Source organism: Suhomyces tanzawaensis (genome assembly GCF_001661415.1).
Source record: "Suhomyces tanzawaensis NRRL Y-17324 unplaced genomic scaffold CANTAscaffold_5, whole genome shotgun sequence".
Classification (NCBI taxonomy): Eukaryota; Fungi; Ascomycota; class Pichiomycetes; order Serinales; family Debaryomycetaceae; genus Suhomyces; species Suhomyces tanzawaensis.
Window position 1 is genome coordinate 280,833 of NW_017963640.1, and position 21,835 is coordinate 302,667.

General features: G+C 47.2%; 12 protein-coding genes and 2 non-coding genes across 14 annotated transcripts; 9 read left to right on the plus strand and 5 right to left on the minus strand.

The window, feature by feature from the left end:
- Window positions 1–52: 52 nt before the first annotated feature.
- RPS24 (40S ribosomal protein eS24) lies at window positions 53–3,353 on the minus strand (the record flags this gene model as incomplete). Its single annotated transcript, XM_020210958.1, has 2 exons — window positions 53–457; window positions 1,800–3,353. The coding sequence occupies 2 exons, from the start codon at window positions 3,351–3,353 to the stop codon at window positions 53–55; spliced, it is 1,959 nt and encodes a 652-aa protein (XP_020063486.1).
- Window positions 3,354–3,688: 335 nt separating this feature from the next.
- CANTADRAFT_6757 (uncharacterized protein) lies at window positions 3,689–5,173 on the minus strand (the record flags this gene model as incomplete). The annotated part of the gene is made up of 1 exon (XM_020210959.1): window positions 3,689–5,173. The coding sequence occupies one exon, from the start codon at window positions 5,171–5,173 to the stop codon at window positions 3,689–3,691; it is 1,485 nt and encodes a 494-aa protein (XP_020063487.1).
- A 491-nt stretch (window positions 5,174–5,664) lies between these two features.
- Window positions 5,665–6,327, plus strand: CANTADRAFT_52854 (uncharacterized protein; the record flags this gene model as incomplete). The annotated part of the gene is made up of 1 exon (XM_020210129.1): window positions 5,665–6,327. The coding sequence occupies one exon, from the start codon at window positions 5,665–5,667 to the stop codon at window positions 6,325–6,327; it is 663 nt and encodes a 220-aa protein (XP_020063488.1).
- CANTADRAFT_6759 (uncharacterized protein) lies at window positions 6,328–7,122 on the minus strand (the record flags this gene model as incomplete). The annotated part of the gene is made up of 1 exon (XM_020210960.1): window positions 6,328–7,122. One exon carries the CDS (start codon window positions 7,120–7,122, stop codon window positions 6,328–6,330), a length of 795 nt encoding a protein of 264 aa, XP_020063489.1.
- A 212-nt stretch (window positions 7,123–7,334) lies between these two features.
- On the plus strand, window positions 7,335–8,453 carry PDR17 (Pdr17p; the record flags this gene model as incomplete). Its single annotated transcript, XM_020210961.1, has 1 exon — window positions 7,335–8,453. One exon carries the CDS (start codon window positions 7,335–7,337, stop codon window positions 8,451–8,453), a length of 1,119 nt encoding a protein of 372 aa, XP_020063490.1.
- A 743-nt stretch (window positions 8,454–9,196) lies between these two features.
- On the plus strand, window positions 9,197–10,111 carry SER2 (phosphoserine phosphatase; the record flags this gene model as incomplete). Its single annotated transcript, XM_020211735.1, has 1 exon — window positions 9,197–10,111. One exon carries the CDS (start codon window positions 9,197–9,199, stop codon window positions 10,109–10,111), a length of 915 nt encoding a protein of 304 aa, XP_020063491.1.
- Window positions 10,112–10,401: 290 nt separating this feature from the next.
- CANTADRAFT_53881 (aminodeoxychorismate lyase) lies at window positions 10,402–11,232 on the minus strand (the record flags this gene model as incomplete). The annotated part of the gene is made up of 1 exon (XM_020210265.1): window positions 10,402–11,232. The coding sequence occupies one exon, from the start codon at window positions 11,230–11,232 to the stop codon at window positions 10,402–10,404; it is 831 nt and encodes a 276-aa protein (XP_020063492.1).
- A 507-nt stretch (window positions 11,233–11,739) lies between these two features.
- On the minus strand, window positions 11,740–12,714 carry CANTADRAFT_26497 (uncharacterized protein). Its single transcript, XM_020207780.1, has one exon. It carries the CDS (start codon window positions 12,677–12,679, stop codon window positions 11,813–11,815), a length of 867 nt encoding a protein of 288 aa, XP_020063493.1. The 5' UTR covers window positions 12,680–12,714; the 3' UTR covers window positions 11,740–11,812.
- Window positions 12,715–13,575: 861 nt separating this feature from the next.
- Window positions 13,576–13,647, plus strand: CANTADRAFT_t145. The gene has a single exon. It is a non-coding gene; the product is annotated as a tRNA-His (tRNA).
- Window positions 13,648–14,054: 407 nt separating this feature from the next.
- SEN2 (tRNA splicing endonuclease subunit) lies at window positions 14,055–15,194 on the plus strand (the record flags this gene model as incomplete). Its single annotated transcript, XM_020210962.1, has 1 exon — window positions 14,055–15,194. One exon carries the CDS (start codon window positions 14,055–14,057, stop codon window positions 15,192–15,194), a length of 1,140 nt encoding a protein of 379 aa, XP_020063494.1.
- A 1,002-nt stretch (window positions 15,195–16,196) lies between these two features.
- On the plus strand, window positions 16,197–16,697 carry CANTADRAFT_26499 (uncharacterized protein). Its single transcript, XM_020207782.1, has one exon. The coding sequence runs from the start codon at window positions 16,247–16,249 to the stop codon at window positions 16,667–16,669; it is 423 nt and encodes a 140-aa protein (XP_020063495.1). The 5' UTR covers window positions 16,197–16,246; the 3' UTR covers window positions 16,670–16,697.
- Window positions 16,698–17,189: 492 nt separating this feature from the next.
- Window positions 17,190–17,262, plus strand: CANTADRAFT_t146. Its single transcript has one exon. It is a non-coding gene; the product is annotated as a tRNA-Thr (tRNA).
- A 323-nt stretch (window positions 17,263–17,585) lies between these two features.
- On the plus strand, window positions 17,586–18,041 carry HFL2 (negative cofactor 2 transcription regulator complex subunit; the record flags this gene model as incomplete). Its single annotated transcript, XM_020210963.1, has 1 exon — window positions 17,586–18,041. The coding sequence occupies one exon, from the start codon at window positions 17,586–17,588 to the stop codon at window positions 18,039–18,041; it is 456 nt and encodes a 151-aa protein (XP_020063496.1).
- A 761-nt stretch (window positions 18,042–18,802) lies between these two features.
- Window positions 18,803–21,085, plus strand: CANTADRAFT_53464 (putative phosphotransferase; the record flags this gene model as incomplete). The annotated part of the gene is made up of 1 exon (XM_020210214.1): window positions 18,803–21,085. The coding sequence occupies one exon, from the start codon at window positions 18,803–18,805 to the stop codon at window positions 21,083–21,085; it is 2,283 nt and encodes a 760-aa protein (XP_020063497.1).
- Window positions 21,086–21,835: the final 750 nt, after the last annotated feature.

Below are 21,835 nucleotides of genomic sequence, written 5' to 3' on the forward strand. Positions count from 1 at the left end.
GCTACTACACTCCACAAGTATAATCAAAATATAGTAGAGCTTACGAAGTTGTTTATTCAGCGTTTCTCTTAGCAGCTCTCTTGGCGGCACGCTTTTGAGTACCAAAGATCTTCTTGTCTCTGTTCTTCTTTTGCTTTCTTTGTTGTCTACCAGCCTTGTCAACCTTGGAAGCCAAACCGTATCTGACCAATCTGTAGTTTGGTTCGAACTTCTTGGCGTCGGCAACGGATTGGTAGATCAAACCGAAACCAGTGGACTTACCACCACCGAATTGGGTTCTGAAGTCGAAGACGGAAACAGCATCCTTTTCAGCCTTGTAGATTTCAGCCAACTTTTCACGTAATTCGTCCTTGGAGACGTTGGCTCTGTTTGGGTGCAAGACGTCGATGACGAATTGTCTTCTGGCCAACAATGGGTTGGAAATAACCTTACGAGTTCTGATGGTAATGGCGTCACTCTAAAATGTTAGTATTGCTCCGGGATGCGAGCCGTCGACGTTGCCACGCTGCTGGCACAGGGTGTCTGCTGGTTTCTGGATGATGTGTGGCTTCTCTTGGTGATTGCTTGCTCAGGCTTCGTCTGTGAGGTTGATTATCTCCATCGTTCTTGATTGGACATCGACAGGCCCATTTCTCTGATTGGTATGCTCTGGTTTGCTTGACGCGGGTTCGCTATGACGGCTCTGGATCTTCACGTTCGGTGAACGTATTCATTTAACATACCATTTTGCTGATATCAAATATGGTCTAGTATCTGAAAAATCGTAGGAAAACTTTTTATGAAAAACTTTTAACGGTATGGTTCCTCAGAGCGGTGCGCGATAGTTGGGGCTTCTACGCAGGACCAGGGTACAGTGCGGATGGTGGGGTGCGGTGTGGATGTTAGGAGGTCGTGCAAACATACCATACGGACTGCATACATGTGGAGAGGACTGAGGGCTCAAGCCCTAACCAAAAGAGAGCACGTGAATTATGAAGGACTTGGCTGCGAAACTAGCAAGGTGCTACAGATGTGAGCCACCTGTTGTTACGACGTATTTTGAAGACACAATCATAGCTGACTAGGTTTGTTAAAGCCACTTAAGTTGAGAACTCTTCAACGGTTAGAGTGATTTTGTATCGACTTGGTGGATTGTAAAATTGGAGGGTCATTCCAAGATCAGCCGAAATAGCAGTAAATTATTTGGAACAATTATGGAACAAAAAGCACCAAACAGTTACCAACCTAAAGAGGTAGGCCGATTTAGTCACCTATATCCCATGGTCAATTAAGGTCCATTTACGACAATTTCATTAACACACCTAAAAGTAGCAGTTTGTATAATGCACATGTGGGTTTTAACTTTTTTGATTGGCTTTGAAAGCTCAATACTAGCTTAAATAGGTTACATAGGTCCCTAATGGTAGTTTCTAAAAGGATGAATTTATTCATCTTGATTTATGAATGGCTCGAAAGGTCCACATAAACAATTACAACAGGTAAATAAAGTATGACTTTTGTCAACTTATCTTAACAAAATGAGTTTAGTCCCCTTAGGAAATTTTAAGGCTGATTGCACCGGCCTAAGGTTATAAAGTTGTGCAAGGGGCTAGGCGACCGTATATACTTCCTGAGCTAAGGTACCTTTGATTCCAGACGTTCTACACTGACTACTAATCGTTTTTTCAATATCGTATATTCATGTCGTGACTCAAGTCTCGTAAATGATATCTTAATAACTTATTTTCATGGGTTAGGTCTCGTAATTGAAAGTTCTCAGCAACCTAGAATATCTCGCGACTGGGGCTATATCCTTAGACCTGTAAAGAACCGATTCTGACAGCCTTGGTTTGGGTGTAGTTGTCCAATGCTTCGACACCCAACTCTCTGCCAATACCAGAGGTGTTGAAACCACCAAATGGAACCATAGCATTGAAGTCATTGTAAGTGTTGACCCAGACAGTACCGGCATTAAGTCTCTTGGAAATGTTGAGCGCAGTGTTAAGGTTGGAGGTGTGAACACCAGCAGCCAATCCAAAGTCGGAATCGTTGGCCGATTCGACAACTTCATCAATGGTCTTGAACTTGGAGAAAGTGACAACAGGACCGAAGATTTCTTCTCTCAGGATTTGCATGTCTGGTCTGACATTGGAGAAAATAGTGGGTCTAATAAAGAAACCCTTTTCACCGTGTCTGGTACCTCCAGTAACAAGAGTGGCACCTTCGTCCATTCCGATTTCAATGTATCTCAAGATCTTTTCGAATTGAGCTTGAGAGGCTTGGGCACCCATAAATTGGCCCTCGGTGAAGGGGTCTCCAATCTTGACTTCTTCAGCAACCTTCTTGAAAGCAGCAATAATCTCGTCGTAAATACCTTCTTGAACGTAGACTCTAGAACCAGCAGAGCAGACCTCACCGGTGTTGTAGAAAATACCGTTGGTCAACGCAGAAACAGCAACATCGACGTTAGCATCATCAAAAACAATGTTGGCGGACTTACCACCCAATTCCAAAGTGACCTTCTTCAAGTTAGTTTCAGCAGCAATCTTCATGATTTCTCTACCAACCGGGGTAGAACCGGTAAAGGCGACCTTCTTGATCTTGTTGTGTCTGGCAATGGCGTCACCGACAGTTTTACCGAAACCAGAAACAATGTTGATAACACCAGCAGGAATTCCAGCTTCCTTGATGAAGCTGGCCAAGTACAAAGCAGAGAGAGGAGTAGATTCAGCGGTTTTCAACACGGTGGTGCAGCCAGTGGCCAACACAGGGCCCAATTTCCAGGCAGCCATCAAGAGAGGAAAGTTCCATGGGATGATTTGACCACAAACCCCAATTGGCTCTCTGCGTGTATAGTTGAAGTGAGAGTCGCCTGTTTCGATGACATTCCCGAGAATCTTGTCGGTCCAGCCGGCACAGGAACGTAAGTATTTCACCACAAGCTCGACATCACCTCTGGAGTTGGCCAAAGACTTACCGTTGTCGAGAGACTCGATGTGAGCAAACGTTTCAGCGTTTTGCTCCACCAAGTCAGCCAACTTGTTGATGGCCAACGAACGGTCGAGGGGGTCGCCCTTGAACCATTCGCTCTGGAAGGCCTTGGAAGCAGCCTCGACTGCAATGTCGACGTCCTCCTTGTCACCTTCGTAGACGTGGGAGATTTCCTCCTCGGTGGATGGGGACAACACCTGGAAGGTCTTGGCCAGCTTAGACTTGACAAACTCGTTGTTGATGAACAAACCGGTGGGCTGCTCGTAGGTTGTGCCGTTTGGAAGTGTGATTGGCACGGACAATGGCAACGAGGAGTACATTCTCAGCGAAACATTGTAGGATGCGCGGGCAAGGACTCTTGCGGTGGTAGAGGCTCTGTTCATGGCGAAGCAGGATGATGAGGAGATGGTTGAAGAGCGAAAGGCCCCAGCTTTATAGTGCTCCAGACGTTAGGGAGGATGGGGCTTTTAGGCGTTATGATGAGGGGTATGGGGTTGGGTCCCGATGAGAGGGCCCCACAAATGCTAAAGTCCGGGAGTGTGTACGGACCCTGGGGGTTTCTCGGCTGGCAAGGCCTTTGTCTTCGCTCGGATGCGCATGGTTGCGAGCGTGAGGCGCTGCGGAGATTGACTGACTCGGGGTTATGACAAACAGGCCTGCTAATCGCCGAGGGGTGTCATCCGGGGTGTTCCTGGTTCTACCGGAGCAGTGCCGGAGCTTAGGCATCTAATGCCTTTTTGATCGCGCTGGTAGTGTCGTCGTAACACCGACCCAATTGCGCCTGGGTGATGCCCAACTCCTCGCAGAGCCTGGCGCGAATTTTTGCATCCACCTCCGCAGGTGTCGGCGTGGAGCCTCCACCGGACTTTGCTCCGCCAGCCACCATCTTCTGTAAGAGGTCTCCCAATCTGGGGGAGTCTGTCGAGGGCGGCTTCTCGTCCATCTCGAAGAGCTGGTAGAGCCGCTTTTCCATGATGGGGAGCTCGTCTCCCGGCATCGCCTCCGCCAAGTTCTTCTTGCGGTCGGGAATGAGGTGTTGGTAGAGCCAGTCACAGTAGCGGTCGATTTTTGCCGGCGACCAGTCGATGAGCTCTCTGTTATCGGATATAAGAAACGAGGGCGAGTGGTTTTCCTGGTAGTCCTGCAAGGTCGCAAGCCAGGACGCTGCATCTACTGGCTCCCCCGCCACTTGGTGGAAGAAATGGGCTCGCACCACGAAGAGCACCAACGCGGCCAACTGGAGCTCGGGAAATGCCCGGCTAGCACCGGCGTAGTGCACCACCATGGTGCGGCCCCGCCCCACAAACTGGTTGAGGTCCACGAGCAAGCCGAAAATGCGCAACGCGTTGGGGAGCATGAGGCCCTCCGCTACCACCGTGAGCATGTACGGGTAGTAGAAGTTGGTGGGCACTGAGAAGTTTGCGGCGAGACCCAAGCGTCGGAGGTTGAGCTGTACGTAGTCATAGAACTCGCCCTTCACCGGGAGGGTGGTGGGCTGGAGGATGCGGTGGTACGACATCTGGAGCCGGTCGAGCATCGATTTCGGAATGAGGTGCAAACACCGGATATAGGGGATCTCGTTGGTGCGGATGCCCTCGAGCATCTGGTTGGCGTAGAGCGGGTGCAACCGGAGCTGGAGCGCAGTGATGTAGATTAGCGCCAACACGTCCAAGGTGGCCACCTGTGTGTGTCTGCGGGAGGCGGCGGGTTTGTCGGCGTCGTCGGGGTGGTCAGCTTCATCGTCGTGGTTGTCTTTGGCATCGGCTTCGTCGTTATCGTCGTCGGAGCGTTCGACGTACGGCGCGATGATCCGCATCCAGTTGGCCTTGAGGAGCAAGAGCATGTCGGGGTTGGCACTCTCGGTGAAGTATGTGTCCAAAATGATCTCAAACTCCCTCTTCAAGAGCACCTGAAGGCATCGGTAATATAACCGACGCCCCTCCTTTCCGTAGAGACGGCGGTTCCTCTTGCCGGCACTGGCCTGTGAAGGCATGCCGCTAGTGAAGCCTCCACGAGCGTCCACCGTCACTGCGTTCAATCTGCGCGTGGGAATGGCCACCGTATCCTGGTCGTCGTCGATCTCAATGTTACCTTCCATGACATGTCCGTACTGGCAGATGGTGAGACCGTCGCTGGACCGGTATCTCCGGGACGGACAATTGTCGGTGCCACATACTGGGCCCTTGAACCATCCCGTTGGCATGGTGTGATGTGGTTGTTGATGGTGGTGGTGAAGTAGTTGATGTCTGAGATGCGATGGACTGAGACTGCATGCAGGCATTACCAACCCCAGTATCTCCACAACAACAACGGATTTGTCGGACACCCGTGCTATCACTGTTGCTGCCTCGCTATACGCCACGTTGTCGACATATTCAAGCGATTTCCAGTGTATTTCCAGCTACTTTCAGCAACTTCCAGCTCCCCTGCTGGCACTCCTTACTCTTTGCAACTCTCGCAGTTGAATCAAGACGCGAACATAAACATCACCAAACCGCCATGAGCACCCCCCACCAGACCTCCCCTGAGCCTAACGAAGGTCCCAGCGATCATCGTAGCCCTTCTCGTGGATCTTCCAGCCAAAGTCCTTCCCCACAGGACATAAATGGCCCTTCAGTGCCACCTTCGCCCGACAAGCGCCTTCATGACGAGATCGATGGGAGTGACGACGACGACTACGACCCCACACAGGTAATGAAGAAGACTTCGAAGCGCATCCCTGGGAAGGTCATTGACAGGTTCTGGGAGCCTCTCGATCGAGGCAATTTGGCGTCGTTGGACCGCATTCTCAACATCTGCCTCACAAAGGCCATGGAACGCTACGAGGGAAGCAAACTAACAGCCGCCCAACGCATCCTCACCCACACCTGGACAAGCGATAACCCTCGATCGTTCAAATCGAGGCTCAACACTACCAAAGTGCCTCTCACAACCACCTTGGGGAAGGTGGACGACCCGTTGAGTCTTGATCAGGTGTTGAGAAGAAAGACGTTCTTGGAGACATACCTACTGGCGGAATTGAAGCAACTATCTGAGCTTCAGAAGCACTACCAGGAGCAAGAAATTGCCTACAAGCTGGACTTGGATTACTTGGAGGAGCTCCGCAAAACTACTTCTATACACCAGATGAAAATGGACAAGGATACAAAGCCGTTGGACCTTGAACCGGTCAAAGAGAATATCGGTCTAGCATCTACAGAAAATCCCAAGGTATTTGATCCTGACACTGATGAAGACACCAAAAGAATTCTTGACTCCTTGAGCAAGCATTTCAAAAGCATTAAGAAAAATACAGAGCAATTGACCCTGTTCAATGACAGGTTGGAGGTGGTGTACAATATTCTTGACGTGTTATGATTATCTGACGTATAACCAGTAGACAGAAAGCATAGTGATGATGGGTTTGGGTCCGGATTGCTGAGGCTTCTTCTCGGATTTGAAAGGTGTCGGAATGGAGGAAGTGGACTTTTTCGACCCGGAGGAGCTTGGCCTCTTGGGTATCTCTGGTGACGTTTTTGGGGATTCTATCAAAATGTCACTAGGAGAGTCTTCAATGGCCTTCAACTCATTCTCCTCTTCTTCTGGGACTACCGAAACAATTTCCAGAGACAATTCTGTATTTGCGGATTCCAAAGCATTTCCTTCTGATTCTTGTGATACTTTGCCTGCTTCTTTGTCATCTTCAAGTGCCTCCTGTGCAATCTTTGGTACAACTGGTGACTCCGTGTTAGGTTTTGAAGTCAACTCGTCCGTTGCACCAGCTACGGATGGGACCGGTTCCTTGGATTGATCTGCAGCGTGTGATGGCTCTTCCAAAGCTACATCTGAACTCTTTTCTGAGGCAGGCTCTTCCTTTGGCTCTTCGGGTTTCTCCTTGACGAAATCACCAATCTGAAGATTTATGTGTCCGTCTCTTTCACTGTCCCAAATGGCCCCGAACTTGGTGTTTAATCCAATGTCGCCCAATTGCTGTACATCTGTGGATTGGACCAAGAATTTGTATTTTGAAGACTTGGCTTGGAGCTTCTCAAGCACTTCCTGGTTTCGTTTACCCGAGTCAATTGGCCCCAACTGTTGGACCAATTCAACCAACCATTGTGCGCTGATGGGCGCCTCCTTCGAAATGCTTGATGAGGTAATACTGACAGACATTGCGCTGTGAATTGTGGGGTCTAATGGCCGGTGGTGTCGCGGGTCACTTCCTGATACTTCCGTTCCGAAACACGTCGTGTCCGTTTACTTAATCCAACGCGCACCTGAAATCTTTACCTTCCCTGCATCGGATGCAAAGTGTGGTCGATATAAAGTAAACAGCACCCGTTCAGTAAGAAGCCTTCTTCTCACGCCCAACCCAAAATACTCACATGCGGTTCTTTGGAGGAAAAGACAAGTCACTGGAATCACCTGCCACTCCAGACTCGGCACTGGTGAGCTCCAAAACCACATCGGGCCTGCAACCCAGCAAAAAGGGTCTTATTACATGCCATGTCCCCTTCGAAACCCCAGTCAACCCGATAAAGGCGCCAGTGTTTGACTTGACCAGCGAGCAGCAGGAAAAGTACGACCTTGTGGTGGCCCAGATCGGGGAGTACGTCCAAAAGGACATTCCTGTCAACGACCTGAAGGATGCACCACTACACCCTGTCCTCGAGGAAGAGTTGGCATGGCTTACCAAGGAATGCTTCTTGCGGTACTTGAGAGCTACCAAGTGGAAGGTAAATGATGCCATTACTAGAATCACCGACTCTATCGTGTGGAGAAGAACATTTGGGGTTGTTAACGTTCCGGGCCACACTGATCCAAAGAAGCTCGTCACTCCCGAGTTGGTGGAACCTGAAAACTTGACCGGAAAGCACCTTATTGTCGGGTACGATAACGACAACAGACCATGTCTATACTTGAGAAACGGATACCAAAACACCGCTGCCTCGATCAAACAGGTGCAATTTTTAGTATTCATGTTGGAGAGAGTTATCCAGTTCATGCCTCCTGGCCAAGACACATTAGCATTATTGATCGATTTCAAGGCCGCTCCTGCGCATTTGAACCTTTCATCGAGATTCCCATCTCTTTCCATTTCCAAACATGTTTTGCATATTCTCCAGAACCACTATCCAGAGAGATTGGGTAGAGGCTTGTTCACCAACATTCCCTGGATCGGATACACATTCTTCAAGGTGGTTGGCCCATTCATTGATCCATACACCCGCCTGAAGACCATCTACGATCAACCATTCGAGAACTTTGTACCCAAAGAACAGTTGGATAAGGAGTTCAACGGTATGTTGGATTTTGAGTACATTCATAAAGTCTATTGGGAGGCTATGAACTCCATGGCTGATGAGAAACATGCACATTACATGAAAAACTTCAGGAGACTCGGAGGCAAGATCGGATTGAGTGAGTATGATATCAGAAGAAACTTAGACGAAGAGGAAGAATCCAAGCCAGCAGAAAATGAGCCAGAAGTTGGTTCCAAATAGAGAAATTAAATTATAGTGGCTCACTAGAAGATCCTTAGACGACTCGCGTCGTCGTTCAAACGGTGAGATAGACGGTAGACAGATACACAAGAATTATATGATACATAATACATTATTTATTTTGAACAAATCCCATTTAAAATGGATTAACCAAATAATGTATTTAAAGGCGGTATGTTATTGTTTATACCTCTTAGCGGATCTCATCCCAATACCGCAAGAATCCTCTACTCTTTCTCTGCGCGAAAATTCACATTCTCATCGAAAAACGTTAGGTGTAGAGAGAGTTGGTTTTCAAGTAGAAAACAGTGGGGTCAAACTAGTTCGTCGAAGAACTGAATCAGATTGGAAAGTTGGAATAGGAAACGAACCAACCTCCAAGCGGTGAAGGGTGTAGTTGTCAAACTCGTATACTCATAGTTCGTGAAGTCAGACAATGTATGAATAAATAAAACATCATAATACGAGATGAAGGTGCAAATCATTTTTTGCGGCAATTGTCCTGCCGTACAAGAAAAAGACCTGTACTGCTAAAATCCGGGACGGTGTGGAAAAATACTCCAAAATCAAGGACCATTCTTGACTGATTGCCCTTTCTCTCCCACTTGCACAGTTATTGCTCCTCCATCAGCACTGACCAATACTATGCCAGATCGTGCCCCAACCGACATCGATGTTCTGGGAATCACGTGGTGACTCGTTTCTAGTTGTTGATACACCAACCTTAGTCCCCATCCTCCATTATGTCTGAATACGTGATAACAGTCATCGCCCACGGTCCTGCCCTCTCCGTGGAACTCGTGGACTCCTTTGAGTCCGAATTCATCTCTAGAATCGGCTCCTTCACCTCGAAGAAGCTCTCGCCAAGAGCCATCGACTACTACGTCAATCCCCAAGACCCCCAAGAAGCGGCTGATTCGATCAAAAGGGACCTCTTGACAAAGTCCCCCAAGTATGACGTGATATTCCAGCGGTCTGATGCCAGAAAGGACAAGAAGTTGTTCATTTTCGACATGGACTCTACCTTGATCTACCAAGAAGTGATAGAATTGATCGCTGCCTACGCCAACATCGAGGACAAAGTGGCTGAGATAACCGAGAGGGCCATGAACGGCGAGTTAGACTTCAACGAGTCTCTCGAGCAGAGAGTTCTTCTCTTGAAGGGCATTGACGCGTCCACCATCTGGGAAGAGTTGAAGCACAAGATCAAGATCACCAACGGGGCCAAGGAGTTGTGTAAGGCCCTCTCCAAGTTGGGGGTAGTTATGGGTGTGTGTTCGGGTGGTTTTATCCCGTTGGCTGAATACGTCAAGGGCGAGTTGGGCTTGCACTATGCCTACGCCAACCAGTTGGGGGTGGACTCCAACCAGGCATTGGATGGGACTACGTTTGGGCCAATTGTGAATGGAGACAAGAAGGCAGAATTATTGCTTGAAATTGCTTCGAACCACGGAATTGACCCTGCCAAAGCAGTGGCTGTGGGTGACGGTGCCAACGACTTGAAGATGATGGGAGTTGCAGGGTTCGGAGTGGCCTGGAATGCTAAACCTAACGTACAGAAGCAGGCTCCATGTTGTTTGAACTCGGATTCTTTGCAGGACATTTTGTATATTATGGGTTACGACGATGAAGAAATAAGCAGACTTATCAGCGAATAGCCAGCAGAGCTGGAGGTGGTTGGTAGTTAATTGATAGAGTGACTAAATTAGTGTAGACAATCACATAATGAACACAATTCACAGCTAATAGGTAGATGTAGACAATAACATAAAGAAATCAATTGATAGATCTATGAGGTTCTGAACTGCTTCTGTCTGCCCATTGCCGTTCGTGTCCTGAAATGGAAGTCTGACAGTTAGATATATTAGGTTCCTAGTTCAGTTAGAGTACGGCATAACCCATCGTCCTCTGAGATTACCGACTTCTAATACTCGGTCTAGCCCTTGTGCTAGACTTCTCCAATGACCTTGGCCCGTACCACTCCCATGATTCCGTTGAACAACAAGATCTCGGCTCCAGGCTCGAGGTCAGCCATGAATATAGTTTCCTCCTGGATGAAGTTCTTTCTCAACAAAAAGTGTCTGGTAACTCCACAGAGACACCCTGAGCTCAATTGAGGAGTCACCCAGACCCCATCGGACTTGCGTTTGACTGCAACGTTAGTGATAGTCCCTTCCATTAAGTGGCCATGGCTATTCTTCAACAATATCTCTTCGTGGCCAGGTCGTTTTGCCGGCAAAAAGGCCCTGGCATCGGAGTATACTTTTCTGTTGGTAGTTTTGAATGAGGTGAATGGAGATATCAAGATGGGGTCTCTCTTCACGTACACATCCCACTGAGGCTCGGTTGTGTCTAGCAATCCGTCCAACAAGTTGGCTCTTGGGGGGGTGTCATGGACCTCTATGGCTACTGAAGAGTCGAGTTTGACCAAAAGCCTGAGTTTGTATGGCTGGGTGGTGGGTTTGTCGGACTTGACAATCGCTTCCGTCAACTTCTCCAATAAGAACAGTGAGGTGATCTCGAAAGGGTACTCGGTGGTGCCGTGAAATTGGAGGTAGAAGTACTTCAACGCAAACGACAACCGATTGTAGTGCTCATCATAGAGAAAGAAGTGGTCCTTTGAGATGGTGGCAGTTTGCGTCAAGCTGGGGTCGTATCTGATCGTGGAAAGGATCTCAAAGCTGAGCGGATCCTTAGGGAATGCCTGACTGGTGTACTTGTCCTCTAGCTGCTCGAGAAGGTCGGCATAAGGATCAATTGTAGGAGTTGTAATGGGCATTGTGTGTGTTCACTTATGGTGGGATTAATTGTCATCGATCGAAATAATCATTCGCATTCACTATCAGGTTATGGGTGGTGCGAAGTGATGATAGTACTAGAGCGGGAAAGGATGAGAGTAGATAGTGAAAATCAAAGCAAGAATATCGATGGCGCTAGGAGGAACAAAAGCAGACTGGCAGTGTGTGGCATCGTCAATAGCTACTTATGGCTTACGAACAGCAAATAGTCGTTTGGATGATTAGAGGATTGCAACCACTCATTTTCTATGCAATTCTGTTAATCAGAAAATTACTCTGGAAATGCAGCCCAACCAGAAAGAGATGGCAATTTTGGCATTACGGGAAGTAAGACAATGATTGGACCGCTGGAAAGGAATACGATCCAAGGTTTATTTGGCATAAAATGATTATAAGATTCTAAAGTAGTTGGTCGATTAGTGGCCCAAGGGCCAGTTGAATTTGGCACTTAATTTTACATTGTTGCCCTTGTAAGGAAGTAATATTTTTCGCATTTCAATGTCCCTATTGTTAAGATTCAAATTACAACATACGATTTGACTAATCTATTAATATACACTACTAGTATGGCCTGAACCTCTTCTTCTCCCTCATAACTCTCACCTTGTCCTGGTCGGCCTTGAACTTCTGCAACAAGTCGTTCATCTCCTCCTTCTTCCTCTGTCTCAACTGGAAACGGTAAAAGTCCTCCTTCTCCTTCTTCTTCATCTTGGCCTGGGCCTTGGCAAGCTCGGCTGAGTTGGTCAACTGCTGCTTGCCCAACACACCTGCCTTGGTCTTTCTATGTGATCCCACCACCAACGTAAACCCATCCTCGTCCACTAATTGTGTCTGTTGCTGGAGCGCCTCGTAGGACTCCTGCTCCGCCTTTTCGAAGTCTACCAACGACTGGGCCACTGCAAGTGACAACTGAGCGGTGTCCAAGATCTGGTTTCTGTATTTGGTGGCGTAGTGGACCGATGCAGAGGTGGAAAGGGGAGCCGGCCACTGCGAGGTCTTTTCGCTAGAAGCAAGCTTCTTCAATGCTGAGTACGCCAACTGGCATGCAGATTTGTCCACGAAGGTGACGATGCCACAGTTCTTGGGTAATTTGGACGCCCCAGACTCTTCGAGGTGAGCCATCTCAGGGTTGACTTCCAAGTCGGACGTGAGTTTGGTCAAATTGACCCAGATGTCTTCAGGGTAATCTGTCAACAAGCTGGGCACGAACTCTTCCACGGTGGCCCCTATGGCGGTTTCTTGAAAGTATTTCCTTACTGCTGAGATCTCGGTTTCTATGGGGACGTTGCAAATGAACAAGGACCGGTTGTCGGTTGAGCCTTTGGAGTCGTGCTTCTTGACGTAAATGTAATGGGTGGGTGCCTCTGGAGCCTTGTCCCCGCCTATCACGATAGGCAAGACGGTGAACCCTTTGATATCCTTTGGCATGGTGTAGTCTGTATTCGTCCTGAGATTTGAATTTGCGATGGATTGATGGATTGAAAAGTGCGCGGAAATCAAAGAAAAGTGGTGAACTAGCTACCACGATGCTTATGAAGAGCAAGGGCAAGGGTGAGGGTGCAAATACATGTACAGCAGACATCCTGGCGAGTCACACGGAGTCAGAAGGGTGGCTGTAACACAGCTGGTAGGAGCTTTCTCCACTGCCAGCTTGTAGATGGGTTTTCGTGGTACCGGTGTTTTTCTCATAGCAGGGCTGGACACAGAAACATTGAAAAGATTGCTATGGTCATTTTGTCAGAAACTGGGAGAAATCATCCTTACAAACCCGAAACTTGGTGTTTCTGGGCATTTGATGGCAGACCTGGGTGATATCTAGTTTTTTCAGTTCGCGGGGGCTACAAGTGGTTATGAATTCCATAACTGACCAAATTGCAAGCAAATGCTGCAAGCAACTATGCAAACTGTTGTTACAGCAGGAACTATGAATTTTATTGAGAAGTTACCATACTTGAGAAAGAAATTAAACATCCTTTAAAAGATCCTGGTTATCTCTTATTATTGCTTTTTTTCTTTTGCTAATGGGAAGTAGAGTATAATCTAATCTCTAGATAACCATATACCTACTCCAATGAAATATGCACAATTGTGGTCAAAGATTCAATAAGAACCAAGTTGCTAGCTAAATATTTTCTTTTTCCCGTTTTTCTTCAACCTATTGAATCTGGTTGCACAAAATCCGAAATTTATCCTTAATAAACCTAGAAGTATCTCATCATAACATAATACAAGCAAGATATCGTTCAAAAAGCAAGGTTTTCGACTTTTCTAAGTATCGTTTTTATGCTCTTATTGTTTTACCCTTTCACTCACCTCATTCAAGTGCCGGTCTCGTATAGTGGTTAGTACAGTTCGTTGTGGCCGAACAAACCCAGGTTCGATTCCTGGGACCGGCAGTGATCTTTTTTTACTTTTGCACATTATACCTAGCTACCTACACTTACCTTTTGAGCCTGTTCTTTCTTGTGGTTTACCATCCAACTGTAAGATGGTCCATCGAGGTCACCTGACCAGCCCTAAGGGTTACCCGGACTTTGGATCGCGAGAAATTTTCACTATAAATAAAATGCGTTACTATGACAAGAACTAGTATTGAACACTCAAGAGCTTTACATACAATGGCTTGAGTTTAAATGAAACAGTATGTTGAATTATTACATCTTGTTTTGGTGATGATACAATTTGTGACGCGAGATCTAACGATCGGTGTGTGCACATGATTTCTCAATAGACTACAACGGTATCTGATACAACAAGCTTCTAATTAATGAACTATACTAACAGTCCAGACTGCCCACTTAAAATGAAAGGTGGTAAAACTAGTAGAAAAGTATTGAATGAGCTTTATGCGCGGCCCCTTCCTTTGGTGTTATCATCCGAAGCGTACAATGTAACCATCCCTAATGTTTTCCCACACAACCCCATTTCCTGGATTTACCTTGTGTGGAAAATCGTTCAAATCAATACTCTTAATCGGGTTCCCCAATCCCAGATACCTGCTCTCACCGTCCAATTGGAAGAGTCAATCTTCAAGGTCGCAGATGAAGCTGACTTCATCACCCTTTGGAGATGTGGATTTTTCGGTAAAGGTGTTTTGTCAAGATCGGAACCTACATGGAAGGAAAGATCAATCAAAAGGTTCAATACGGTCCAGAATGACAAGCAGTTCTCTATGGAAGAGTTGACAAAAAAGAGACGTGATGAGCGTAAGAAATTCAAAGCCGAGAGAGCAAAACTACAAGAATTGGAATTGAAACAAAGGAAGGAGGAATTGAGTTCTGAAGATGCTGCTTCTCTTGAGGGACTAAAAATTTTACTTTCAAAAATGAGAATGAACCCTTCCATCAAAAATATCAGCACCGACGATTTGAAGGTGGAAACTGAGGAGTCCGAATTGGCAGATATTATTGACTTAGAATACCTCCAGCTACAGGCGATTGAGACTTTTTATCTCAAATTCGCACTCAATGTGATAAATGTTTATGAATCCCATCTACTTTCAACTCTGCAGTTATTTGATAGATGTTGCCGTCTTTCCCAGGGTGAGGGACCCAACAACACATTCATTATTGAATATTCGGTGTATCACTACTTCCGCTCCTTAGGATGGTGTGTCCGGTCGGGAATTAAATTCGGCTGCGATATGTTGTTATACAAAAGGGGACCACCCTTCACTCACGCTGAGTTTGCAGTTATGATCATACCGGGTGATGAGAAGCTGTGCCGTGATTGGTTTGACATGGCGGCAATTGCAAGGGTGATAGGCACAGTAAAAAAGACCTTGGTATTGGCGTTTGTGGAGTATCCTAATCGAGAAACTTATGACCAAATACTACTGTCCGAATTTGAAGACGAAAAGGAGAAATTCACCCAATTATTGGGGAAGTACAGGGTCACTGAAATTCTCTATAGACGGTGGGCACCTGGTAGAACCCGGGATTAGTGGTGGGCCTTAACACAATCCAATCATGTCGTAATGAACGAGAACGCAAATTGATTTTGCATCATTATTCTTCAATTCGCCGTAGAACGAAGTAGACTTCTCTCAAAAATGTGGAGTCAATACGCGTGATAACCCCCCCTTTATCGCTAATTTGTACTTCGTTTGGCTCAGGCAACTTCTAATTTAAGGAGAGTGTTTCACAGCAATTGATACTAGTAACCATGTATTGTGCAAAATTGGTTAGCTACATCAAGCCCAATACCTGTACCATCCCGTAGTTACTTACACGCATAATTGCAACAATAAAATATGACAAGCGAGTGAATGACTTAGACTTAGGCTGCAACATTCTGCTCAAAATGATGTCATCCCGAGAAACGAGTTGCTACTGTTTCAGGAGTTCTTCGCGACGAATTTCTCTCCCCAGCCAAACCCCAGGATCTCAAAACCGGGGCATGTCGAACTCTCGCTTATTGTTCCAACATGCAAGCATTTTTTATAAACGATGATCTGATAACAGGTTGCATCGCATTGATTTAGGCGCCTGGCATCAGGAACAGTCAGGCCCCTTCTCTGGTGGGGGACAACGTGACGTCCAATGCACAATCGACGTCATAGCATTTCCCAGCTAAAGTCCGTTGGCCACTCAAGAAGGCCACCGCAATTTTATTCATGACTTGAGAGTAAATTTATCCGAGTTCGCGACATTGATGACCGTTAGTATACTTCGGAATTTCTGAACCGCCCAAAATAGAATCATTCCCAGCAACACTAAACAGAAATGAAATTAGGTTGTATCGCGGGGTAGTAGAACTATTATTTGCGTAGGATTACGTCATTACGTCATCGCGCGTTTTGGAATTTCAATATGATGAGCATCGACATTCGAAAACGAAATATTATGACATCGATATGTAGGCGAAGGTCTCCTATATTCTATTTTTATCTTCCTGGTATAAACTCACCTTTCCATCATAAGGTATAAATACAACTGTGATTCTCCAGATTAATTCAATCATCAAACAACTCAACAAGTTATCAAACAATCAAATATGCAATTCTCCTCCATTTTCTCCATCGCTGCTCTTGCTGCTATTGCCACTGCATCTCCAATCTTCAAGGTTATTACCATTAGATCTGGCTCTGAATTCCAATACCAAAACATCATTCAAAAGGATGGACAGTTATACGTCTCTGCTCAAGACTCGCCAGTGACTCTTATCTTGGACACTTCTGATGGAACTTTGAGCGACAGTACCACCCGTGAATACATCCAAGTCCTTGACACCCTCTTCTACGAAACCAACAGAAAGGATGCAACTAAGGGTTTCGCTATCAAGGACGGTTATTTGACTCTCAACGACGAGGCCTTCTATGCATGTGGTGCTGGTCACAACGAGTACAAGTTGACCACTGCTTGCTCAACTGATGAGCCTCTTGCCCTCAAGGTTGTTGACCAATCTGACACCAACTAAATTAGTTTGCATTGAAAGTATAAAATTATATACTACGAATATATCATGATTGAAATTTTTCTGAGCTTGAATTACAGCGGTAAACGTAGTCCGCACGTAAAATAGATTATATTTGAAGAATAAGGAAGTTGTGGCAAGCGCTAGAACTATGATTGTTCTATTTGGATCTGGCAAGACCTCCAAAGAGCCTCAATTCTGGGAGACTATGTGAGGTTCTTTTTCTTTTATCTACAATGATTTTTCCTCTCATGTGTGGGAAAATATATAGTTATCCGCGGGCACGTTAGGTGAATAATTCTTTGAAGTAAAGATTTCATTAATTCGAATTTCGAAAATTTTTACAAATGTTTCAAAAAAACAAAAAAGAATTCTAGAACAGCAAATCACATTCTAATAAATGATACAGCACTGAATTACAAAGAATCTGTCTTACTATGGTTGAACAAAGCGATTTTGATGCATTTTTCACTGTCTGATCGATCCAAGAAAATCATCAACCAAAATTCAAAATCAAAAATTAGCCTCTATGGCCAAGTTGGTAAGGCACCTCACTAGTAATGAGGAGATCGTCAGTTCGAATCTGGCTGGAGGCATTCTTTTTTGGTTCCGCCCAGCGACCACGTGGGGTTCGAGGCCACATGTGCATGCTCCAGTAGACGTCTGGAAGGGCTTCTCCCAACACTACATTGCGGAACGCTCGTGGCCCACTATCTAGCCCCTGGCTTTATCGCGGATGGGTCCGCGTCACCGACATGCGATGCAGCAAACCGAGGCGCGCACGCCCGATTGGATTCTGGAATAAACGATGCGGTTATTTAAATAGTCAGAAAATCCCAAGAAAAGGAAATCGCAAGACAATCATTTGGCCCCCACACGACACAATACGAACTCCCAGGATCCGATTACATAAGGCGCGATGTCGAACCTTAGTCAGCTAATAAACCACGACGATGACTACAGCTACAACTACACAGGCAAGACGACGGTGAAGGTGAAGCCGGAGGCAGAGCTGGAGGGCGAGCCCCAGCCCTCGTCCGAGCCTATTGATGGCGCGAGTGAGGATTCCGGAGTCCCCCAGCACACTATTCTCCTGAGCTTCGAAAGAATAAAGACCCATTTTCCGGCAGCTAGAATCAAGAAGATCATGCAGAGCGACGACGAAATAGGAAAGGTGGCTCAGGCAACGCCCATCATTGTGGGGCGGGCGTTGGAGATCTTCATGGCCAACCTCGTGGAGGCCTCCATCATCGAGGCCAAGAAGCAGGGCGTCAAGCGCATAGGCGCATCCCACATACGGGCAGCGGTGGAGAACACCGAGCAGTTTGATTTTTTGGTGGAAGCGGTGGAAAAGTATCCCCCCGTGAAAAACTAACGGTGTTACGTGTATACTAATAATGTACAATAGGCAGTAGCCACAGGATAATCGGCGCGGGTGTATCAGATTTTATGACATTCTTGAACTAGGATGAACAACCAATTGTGCTCAATTGCAATATGGGTGAATTATAGAATATCACTACCATGGTGTTGTTGATCTTACTACGGACGAATTATAGAATATCACTACATAGGCTCAATCGCACTATGGACGATCCCCAGAATCACAACAATAGTGCTGCACTTCTATTATTCAGATAACACCAGAAATGTCAGATCCACAATGTAATTTGTTACAACCGTAATTTTCATCAATCCAGTCCGACCACGGCTAAAGCTCGTTATCTCCACGAGTTCGGAGGGATAAATTCCTGATTTTCCCACCAGAGTTGGCACCGCAGTGCTAAATGCTCAGTTTTCATATTATCGAGTTTGCCGGGGCTAATGCTTGATCTTCATAATCTCGAGTCCGGCAGAAATGCCCAATTTTCATATTCCGGAGCCTGCCAGGCTATCTTTAGCCCGTCAACATCCATCGGCTGGTCTTTCGGCACAATAGTGTCCGCCTTCATCGGCTGGTCTTTCTACATGTGTCCGCCTCAAGGGCTCATTCACGCTCCAGACACTACCCCATGTTTGCCCTGCACACAGCCACCTATAGTTGCGGTCAAACACGATGACAGGTATAAATAGCTTGCTTCACCCCGTTGTTCCGATTCTCCTACTCCGAACCTCAATTGACTTCTCCCCCCCAAAATGGCCCCACCATACGGAGGAAGATCCGCTACCAATCTTTCAACCAGAAAGTCCTCGTTCTTCAATACCCCAGTTGCTCCCCCCCACCCAGACGTGTATTACGTGGGGGTGGACGTGGGAACTGGGTCTGCCAGGGCGTGTATCATCGACACCAACGGTATCATCTTGGGATTGGCCGAAAGACCCATCACCAGACATGAATTGCGCCCCAACTACATCACCCAGAACTCGACCGAGATCTGGAACGCCATCTGCTTCTGCGTTAAGGCATGCTTGCGGGACTCGGGAGTGGACCCAGCCGAGGTGTACGGGATCGGCTTCGACGCCACCTGCTCGTTAGTGGCCATCAGTGAGTCCACGGACGAGCCACTCGGCGTGGGCCCCGACTTCTCCAATACCACCGAGAACATCATCTTGTGGATGGACCACCGTGCCGAGGAAGAGACCAACGCCATCAACGCCACGGGTGATACCTGTTTGAAGTACGTGGGTGGCCAGATGTCCATTGAGATGGAATTGCCCAAGATCAAGTGGTTGAAGCACCACATGCCGGGTGGAATCAAGGATGTAAAGTTTTACGACTTGCCAGACTTCTTGACCCACAAGGCCACGGGCTCTGAGGCCCGTTCCTTCAACTCGGCAGTGTGCAAGCAGGGTTTCGTGCCATTGGGCGTCGAAAACTCGGAAACGGGCTGGTCTCGCCAGTTCTTGGAGTCCATCGACTTGCCCGAGTTGATCGAGGATGACTTTAGACGTTTGGGAGGAACCCCTGCCAAGTCCGGTACCTTCTTGAGTGCTGGTGATGTGGTGGGAAAATTGACCGTCAAGGCTGCCGAGGAATTGGGCTTGACCACCGAGTGTATTGTGGGCTCGGCTGTTATCGATGCCTACGCCGGCTGGGTCGGTACCGTGGCCGGCAAGGTCGAGGTGCCTCATTTACAGGAGTCTGCAGAAAAGTCCGAAGGGTCCATTGCTACCTCTTGTGGCAGATTGGCTGCAGTTGCTGGTACTTCTACATGCCACATTGCCATGACCAGAGATCCGTGTTTCGTGCAAGGTGTGTGGGGTCCCTACAAGGACGTGATGGCTCCGGGATACTGGTTGGCTGAAGGTGGCCAATCTTGTACCGGTGCGTTGTTGGCGCATGTGCTTGCCATCCACCCAGCCCTGCAAGAGTTGTCGCACTTGGCAGAAACCTCCAGTGTATCAAAATTCGATTACTTGAACTTGACATTGGAAAACTTGGTAAGCCAGAACAAGGTCCGTTCCGTGGTCAGCTTGGCCAAACACATTTTCTTCTATGGTGATTTCCACGGAAACAGATCGCCAATCGCCGACCCCAAGATGAGAGCCAGCATCATCGGCCAATCGATGGACTCCTCGGTCAATGATTTGGCCGTCCAGTACTTTGCTGCCTGCGAGTTCATTGCCCAGCAAACCAGACAGATCGTGGAGGAAATGGAAAAGGGTGGCCACCAGATCTCCACTATTTTCATGAGTGGTGGCCAGTGCAGAAACGGTTTATTGATGAGGTTGTTGGCCGACTGCACTGGTAAGCCCATCGTGATTCCAAGATACATCGACGCAGCTGTCGTATTTGGCTCTGCCATCTTGGGTGCAGTTGCCTCGGAAGAATCAGTCAACGAACATATCGCCACCAAAGGTAGATCTAGAAGATCTTCCATCTTGTCTACTCAAAAGTCCCAGACCAGCTTGAACCAACAGGGCCATCATAGTCACCCTGGCGAGCCACACTCGCCCTACACAGCACCCTCGGCAACCGCCAGCACCACCAATATGTCCACCTTGGTATACTCGCATGGAAATGCCGGTTCCCACCACCAATTCGGATCGATGACGCCAATGCAGGAAGAGAATACCGATTATTTCAACCAACCCACAGCTGGATCCAAGGCTGTCATTTCAGAGGATGAAGACACCGAAGATGACGAACAGACATTGTCCTTCGGCTCCAAGCAAAACGTGCAAAAGGGCTTGTCTCAAAAGATGCATCGGTTGGACTTGAAGCCATTATCGGCCATCAAAAAGGTTACCAGCAAGGACAGTGTTCAAGCCAACTCTGGCGACAAATTGTGGAGAGTCATGGAGAAGATGACCGGTCCTGGTAAGGTTATCATGCCATCTGATAAGTCGCATCCTGATCGCAAGTTATTGAATGCCAAGTACGCCATCTTCTTGGAACAGTGCTACAAGCAACAAGAATACAGAAGGGCCGTGGACTTGGTTGAGAGCGAGAATTTAAATGCTTTGAAGTTGCACTAGATAGACAGAGATATATGTGGATCCGCACTTGTGTAGAAGCTCACAATGAATGTTGTGGTGATTGTTTAGGTAACCTTGATAAATTGAGAATCACACACCGTAACCTTGAATACACTGTAAGATCAGAGCGTCACATTTGGGTCCTCCATGACTCGCCCGGGCGACCTACTCACCCCATTTCAGCGTGAAAATTGGAAACACATTCTATGCTTCAATTATGCATGTCACAATTATCTTATCCATCTATGGATGCACGTGACACGTGGTCGATGGTGCAAATTGCACCCACTTTCACTTTCCTGCCTGACAAGCTTCTGTCTACGGCGATATATCCAATAGCAGAATGCGTCAGATCTGTCGCTTAAATAGCCTCAGATCTTCCGTAGAAGCTTCCTCCACATATTCTTTGCATTCCAGGGCCCATACAGGAACGCAAAACTGTGGCGCGCTCCGGCACAACGGTTTCAACGGTTCTGGATTAGTCTAGGCACGGCTGTACTGTGGAGACTTTGACAGGGTCCGTTCAAAGAATGCAGCGTCCATAAGCGTGAAGTTTCGACTGCCTATCCTGTCACCTTTGCTAGATCGCAGTATAGGTGTATCACATGGGAAATCACGTGCGCCGGTACCTGAATCCACCTAAGGAATTTGGCAAGCAGGAACTGAAACTTGCCAAGTCTACCAGACCCTGAAATCTTCCTCCATCTCGTTGAGGTCAGCTCGGGCAGGATCAATGGGGGGGCTTGTTCT

Coding starts and splice junctions, on each gene's coding strand:
- CANTADRAFT_26497 (XM_020207780.1), bottom strand. CDS start 12,679: ATGCCAAAGGATATCAAAGGGTTCACCGTCTTGCCTATCGTGATAGGC.
- CANTADRAFT_26499 (XM_020207782.1), top strand. CDS start 16,247: ATGCAATTCTCCTCCATTTTCTCCATCGCTGCTCTTGCTGCTATTGCC.